This window comes from Calidris pugnax, unplaced genomic scaffold, assembly GCF_001431845.1.
Source record: "Calidris pugnax isolate Ruff unplaced genomic scaffold, ASM143184v1 scaffold63, whole genome shotgun sequence".
NCBI lineage: Eukaryota > Metazoa > Chordata > Aves > Charadriiformes > Scolopacidae > Calidris > Calidris pugnax.
The window spans coordinates 5795026-5802508 of NW_015090852.1; the positions used below are offsets into that span (position 1 = coordinate 5795026).

At 35.5% G+C, this 7483-nt stretch overlaps 1 protein-coding gene across 1 annotated transcript in view; it reads left to right on the top strand.

Annotated features, from left to right (window-relative positions):
• The window catches only part of CDC73 (cell division cycle 73), a 110209-nt gene extending 104943 nt beyond the window's left edge, over positions 1-5266 (top strand). The window contains exon 17 of the mRNA XM_014943465.1: positions 802-5266. Coding sequence (XP_014798951.1) covers positions 802-838 — 37 coding nt within the window. The 3' untranslated portion in view covers positions 839-5266. The remainder of the gene's footprint in view (positions 1-801) is intronic.
• The last annotated feature ends 2217 nt before the right edge of the window (positions 5267-7483 follow it).

The window sequence follows — 7483 nt, forward strand, 5'->3', positions numbered from 1 at the left end:
ATACAGTTAAATATATACCACTATATTTTGTTATAGACTATAAATAGTAATCTCCAAAGTGTAATAGGAAGAGTAGTTACCGTTAATCATGGATTAGTACCATGATTCCCCACCTCCCTTTAGGCAGAAGGAAAGGAATGGAGAACAAGCTGGGTGCTGTAGAGTCTTCCTTTTTTACCCCAGCCCTCCCCTTGGATGGCAGTTCTGTGCTTTGCTCAGAGAACCACAGAGCCCTCTCTGAATAGGAAGTTCATTGCAGTACCTTTTTCCTGCTTTAGAGAAGAGACTTTCTTATCATGAAGCAGTTGAAGAAATGTTGAGGGAAGGGAGAGGCCCATGCATTTCATGAATGTTTAATCTTTTCATGTTGATTGCACAGCAAACTGCTTGAATGATTGAGTGAATTTCAGAAAGAAAAATCCTATGGGAATTGTCATACTACTTCCAGCATCAGACTTTCTATGGCTTCTTATTTAAAAGTCTCAGCTAAACTATGTATCTGAATTCCCAGAATTAACTAGAGTTCTCTTCATCAACAGTCTTCCAATGTTAGAAGCCGTGTGATGCCTTGGAAAGCATGAATTTTCTTCAAAGCAAAGGTTTTAGCTGACTGACTCTTAGTGGGACAAAGGCTGTGTGTAATACAGAGTTACATGTCATATAAGACATTGCATCTCTTTGGCAACTTGCTAATTCTCTAAGAATTTTGTTTTTGCAAAGTCTGTGTGTGTTATTCCTGAAAGTAACATTTCTATAAATACCGAGAGAGTAGTGATGTTGTCTTCTGTTCATTTTTTTCAGGTATATGGTGAAGCACAAATCTCACTTGAGATTCTGAATTCTTGAGCTGCCATTTATTTCCTGAAGTATGGATTGAGACAAATGAAAGGGGCTCCAGTTTGGAGACCAGAGCTCGCACTATATGATATGTCAAGAACTTTACAAATGAAGAAGGGTCACAGTTTAAACTTTTTATAAAATCTTGTTTGGATGCTTCATGCTATGGCAGGTTGATACCTGTTGTTATTCAGAAGCAAAGGGGTTTTGCTTAAAACTATTTTTTTAATGTTGTTAGCCTTCTAGTCTGCAATCCAAATTGTATATTTTGATAGCAGCAGTTTCTTCTCTGTTTTGTTATATTAGCCACATTTTTAAATAATGTGTTTTGTTCCTGATTAGAAAATAGGTGGATCCTCACTGCAGGTTACAAATGTGTGTGTGTGTGCGCATGTGCGCACGTGTGTGTATATATATGTGTGTATGTGTCTATATATATAATGTATAAAAAAAAATTATAGACACACTTATGCACACATAGATGTTTCCAGGCTTTCTAAACCACTTAGCTTCTGAGCTTAGTTTTGGTTTTCTTTGCTTATTGTTTCACTTACTGAAAATATTTTGTTGTGAATTATATTACATTTTAGTCAATAGGACTTGCAAACTGAGCAAAGTGAAAATTGTTTTGGATAAATCAAAATGTCAACCTGTATATGTATATTCTGTCAGTCTTTGTTGAAAAAGGGAAGATGAAAAAATCTAGGAACACTTTTTTGGATTTGTAATGTCCCGGTTTACTAAATCTTTAAACTTTATTATGGGCATACCTTCAAGTCATGCTAACTTTAAATTGCCATTCTCCACACAGGTCTCTTTATTTAAACTGAAAGTGTGCATGTGTACATTCCCACCTGTCAAAATACCTTTACATATGAGTCTAAATGTTACCTAGATTAAACAATTAATAGAGAAGGAGAGAGTTTGGATTCTTTTTCCTGAAACAGCCACCACAAGGCATGAATAATTTTAACTTCTTTGCAGTTATACCTCTAATACAATGTGTAATATTATTTTCTTGTGACAAAAGTAGCCCAGACTATGTCTACAGGAGTTGTGATTTTCTGAGATGAGTGGCTAATATGGTCTCCTAACAGTCCTGCATTGGAATGGAAAATGAACCTACTCCAATTACCAAAGAACAGATTTGCTTGATCTACAATATAACGGAGGTCAGAAGACCCTGGTATTTGTATTGAATTCATGGTATCTCTGTATCTATTTAATAATACTAAGTTGATGTTGCATACCAGTGGATGTAGAGAATGATCAAATACTGTAACACCCGCATGAAGTTTTTTTTTCTGGGATAGAAAATACATGTTTATATTCCTGTTCTTGAAATTCCAAACCATGTTTTTTTAATATACTTTACATTTAAGGTTTGATGACAGTAAAATGTTCTGCCTATCCTTCTCTTTAGTTTTGCTTTTTATTTGATGTCACCTTCATTTTTAATAAAACCAGAAGGCACATCTCCTTAAGAGGTGTTTAAAACTATTTCTTAAATTTGTGAGGACTGTGAGGTCTGGCTTAATTATATATTTCCATGCCTGCCAAATTGAGACTACTCATTTTTAATGGTCTTAATAGAAAAGAAAAAAAAATAAAAATCAAACCATCAAACAAAAATGCCTAGTGACTCCAAGGTTGACACTAGATTTTTTTAATAGATTCTGCAAAGTTACTGAGAAGTGCAGGCAATACAAAACTACTAGAAGGTCTCCTATTTGTATGGGCAGTTGGTCAGTACCGAATTTCCCAATACTGAAGCTTATTATAAGTGTATCCATGTCATACATGAGTGAGCTAAAACATTCAGTACTTTGTTTTAACCTCTACTACAATTAGAAAAGCTGTAGCAGCTATAAACACAGCAATCATTACCATGAGAAAGTGGTTCAGTTTAGGGTTCATTTCATTACTGCTTCAAATAGTTGGGGTATCATGTATGAGTTTTTAACTCTAAAACATTTCCAGTTAGAAATGTATGGGGATTTTTCAGATTTAATCAGTACTTCGTGGCTTCTACAATGGACAGCAAACTTAAAAAGTGAATTCTGAAGAAGCGTGTGCTTTGAGCACTGTGATATACAGACTATAGAGTGGGCTTAAAACAGGCAAGGTCCAATTATCTTTTCTCTGTCCTGTATTTCACTTGTGTTTTAAACGCATGTGTAATCTCATGTCCAATATTGTATACAGGAGATGGCTTGATTTAGATGTAAATTTATGTATATATTGGGAGTAACTCCTCTGAAACCGGTGAAGTTACATGGGTGTGAAACTGGCAGAAGAGCAAAATCCATTAAATCTTTGTATGAACTGTGCTGGTTTTTATGGATTGAGCGTAGACCTTTAACATCTTAGAATTTTGTACTTGCAAGCAATTTACGACACAAGTTGTAAAATATGTATTCGTGAAGGAGTTGGCACCTGATCGTGCATATTTTTGTCAGTCATAAAAGTAGTGATGTTTATAAAATGAGCCATTTTGCAATCAGATTCCTGCTGACATTATTGGAAGTTTAATTAGGTTGTCAGAATAGCATTCCTGCTGCCTTCATAAATAACTGCATAGATGATGAAACTACTTGGACTTAAAAAATTTAGCTTTACAGCAGCATTTCGCAACACAGCTGGAATTTTAGACACTTATGCTTAATTTATCTACAAGTTAATGTGGAGTAATAAAGAAAACCGATGCTAAGAACTGGGGAAGCTGGAGGATCAGACATCTGTTTTAGTGAGCTGCTCTCTTATTGTTGAGCAAATTTGACGCACTACTTAGAGGTGTATAAAGTGTGTAAATTGTACTCAATTAAAATGTATAACTAAAACTGAGCTACTTCACTGACTGTAGCTTATTGAACAGTAGAATTATACTAGCATGGGAATCAGATATCAAATTGGCTGTTTCTATTAAACATCTTAAGTGTCATAACTACACAATGAGATGAAACAAGATAAAACAAGATGAAAACTGGTTTGAAGTCTCCTATTGGGTTCCCATACTGTCAGCAGGTGCTTGTTTCTTTTAGCAACAAGGTTATAGGGGCCAGTAGATATATCTGAAGTAATGATTTTATATTAAAAGCTAAAATACCTATGATTTGTACTATTTGAGCTTTCTGAATGCTACCCTGAACAAAGCAGACAAAAGGGGGAATTTTTTGTAAGGTAAAGTAGGACGAGCACAGGGACTTGCATAGCTGAAGAAATTGCGGATCAGCATCTTCAATTGAGTAAGCTCAGCTATTTAGTTATTACCTGAACATTTTTTGTAGCAAGATAGTTTCAAAAATAGGTACTAAAGTCAGTGCTGGATCTAGACAATTTATAGAACTCTTCTGCAATGCTATAAACCTTCTTAGTTCTGAATACAGAAGAAAATGTAGATAGTGTGTGTTAAGTTGCCCTTGATCATAAGTTGAACTATTATGTGATATTTGACAGATAAGCCTTTATCAGAACAGCATATTTGGTTTTGACTCTCATTTCATATGCGGTCAGTGTATAAAATGCTGACATTCTCTGCAGGGACCTGCAAAAATAAGGTTTTATTAGTCCAGCTTTCATTCTTTTGCTGGTGAAATATGTACTTAGTTGCTAATTCTTGTGAACACTGTGTGGGACGGAGAGGGGGAAAAGTCAAAATTAGTGGCTTTGGGATTTTAAAATTCAATGTCATGAATGCATTTTAATTCAAAAGCCATAACTAATGCCGAGTACTTCATTAGAGCAATGTGTTCATGAAAAATTAAAATCCCTGCCTGAAGAAACTATTGGCCAAGTAGGTTTCAGTTCAACTAATCTGTGGAAAAATGTGCCACAAACTGGAGTCTCTGAATGTCATATTCTGAATTGCTCATTTGTTAATTAACTGATATTTTTGAAAAGAGATGGCAGGTTTTCTTTCATTTTCTGCACAGTTACATATTTCAATAGCAATTACATAGTTTACCTGCTGTGGTTTGGTTTTACCCTAAGAGTGTTAACATGATACAACAATTCTGAGGCAGTGATTGGAAACAGATCCCTTCAAGTATGAAGTTCTTTAAGTGGAGCTCATGCGCTTGCTAAAGATGGTTTCTCAATGGATCTGTGGTGCAGTGGGTAGCGCAGAGTCCACTGTTCAGCTGTCATTGACTTGTCTCTAGATCATTCTTCTGTGATGATACTATCATAGAAAGCAAGTTTGAGAATAATGAGACTTAAGAGAAATTCATTGGTAGATAGTATACAGTGACAGGTCACGCATCCGGACTGATTTACTGTAGGTGGGTTTTTTTTCTTTCAATAAAAATTTTTATGATTTTTTAAATAAGAATGCAAATGCAAAGAACAATCTCAAATGTTTGGAACTTTATTGCAGAGACTAGTTCACATGTAAAACTGAAAGTACATAAAATCTGTAAGAAAAGTGTCATGGTTTGTTTTTTATTTGCATCTGTGAATCCTTTTGCTCTAGTATGTTTTATTTCAAATTCAGAAAAACTGGTTACTTGCTTTACAAGGTTCCTGCATGTATCACTGAAAATTGTCAAAGCTAAATGTTTAGCTGCAGGTTTTTGAGGGTTTGGTTAAATGAATTTGTAGATACTAAAATTCTGGCCTAACTGTGTCAGTGGGCCCAAATTTTAACAGTGGTCTTGAAGGTTCAAGTTAAAATGAAATCTTCTACTAATCCGCTGAGAACAGCGGCTGTTGAAAGAAAGGAGAACACAAACTTCTCATGAGGTTAAACCTTTAAACTCTCACGTAACTGTCATAAATTTGAGTTTAGTGACTGCTTTGATAAATCTTAAATTATTTTACATGTCTTGCCACTTGACCTATTATTTAAGATCTGGTCTATATTACTGAGTTAATAGTTTAGTATCAGCTCAAGTCTAACTTCTGAAAATTCTTAGCAAAAATATCTTGAGGTCTTTCAAAGGTGGGATATCTTTATGAATGTAGTAGTCAACCATGAAAGAAGAAACAAAAAAAGCATGTTGCTCTTGTTCCCATTCATCAAGACCGACCCTGTAGTTCCATAATACTGAATGGGCTTTTATTGGTGAACTAGGATGTATAAAATACCTTAAAGACACGGCTTGTAATTTTTCACTTGTTCTTACCCTATTGAAAATCCTGTCCAGGAGACGCATCCAGTCCCTCATCTTCTTCCCTGACTAGTTCTTTCTGCTTGTGTCTCCCAAACTGGGAGTGTTACCAAACCTGCAAGCTTTCTAAGGACTTCAGCTCAGTTCACATCCATGACTTATTCCTCTGCCTTATCTTCATCAGTGCACAAACAGGGCAGTAGAAGTACAAGCTCCTCTTTATTATGCATCTAAGAGTTGGTTGCAAACTTTAAAAAAAAATGTTGTTTTGTTTTTTTTTTTAAAAAAAAGTATGACCTACTGAATACTTCATTGTGTTTCTTTCTAGTTTAGTTCTGACCTGTAGTAATGAAGTTTTGAAGTGTTGAACATACAAATATTGAAGCCACACTGGTTATTAATTATTATGTCTCTAGTTATTCTCCAAGGATCTTTAATTGTCGATTTCTCCCTGTTACTGCAGAGAAGTATTAAGAGCAGAATGGTGAATGATTATCCTGAGCTCCACCACACCGAGTCAATGTTAACGTGAGACTGAATGAAATCTAACCACTTAATCACTTGACAGCCTTTGTTCAGCAGCTGGCAAATGATTTGAGGAGCACCACACTAGTTTTCTTTGTTATTGATTTTGTGAGAGACAGATCTAATGTAACAAAATTGTAAGTGAAGAAAATAAAAACTTGACGCTTGTTTTTCAGATGCTTGTCAACAGTTGTAATAGTCAAAGCTATTTACAATTTCATAAGAGATGACCACAGCAATTATTACTAATCCCAAGAGCAGAAAGTATGGATTTAATTGTTTTCTGTGGCCCTTAAAAAGTCCATATGGTCACAGAAAAGGATAGTGTAACTGAACAGTACCTCACCAGCTGCCTCTTTCTATGTCGTGGGACATCACGGCTGACCCCTTCTTAAATTGAAGTGTTCCTACTTGCAATCACTGCAGCGAGGAAGGAGGTGGCCTTTTTACATGTTCAAATCCCCTTTTGTGGAGCTGGTTTTGGGTTGTCTGCCAGGCATTCTTCATTCTGGTATTCTTGAGAACAGCTGTCATGATTTCCATGATGCTAATGTGCTACTGAAAGTATGTCTGTGGGTTTTAAAAAGATATAACCCAAATGAGGAGAACAAAATTATTTAGCAGTGCTCCACTTGTTCTTATGACAAATATCACTGTTGAAGATGGTGCAAGTAACACAGCTACTAGAGTGGGAGTGGAAAATTAATTTAATTACTTCAGTATGTCATGTATAGCCACTGTGTGTGGTAGGTGTTTTCAGCCATCCATTGACCTAACTTTGCTTAAATTCACTTGTTGCACCTTGTGTGCAGCTTAGATTGCAGGCTCTAGTGGAAAGAGATCTTTTTGTTCTGCAATAAATCTTGTATGAAAGAGCCTCTGTTTTATGCATGGTGGAAGCAATTACTCTGGTTGCTGAAAAATTGCTAAAAAGGGAATAATGGGATTCAAGATAAGGAAAACAAAACAAAAACCAAAACAACAACAACAAAAAAAACCCAAACCTAGAAAAT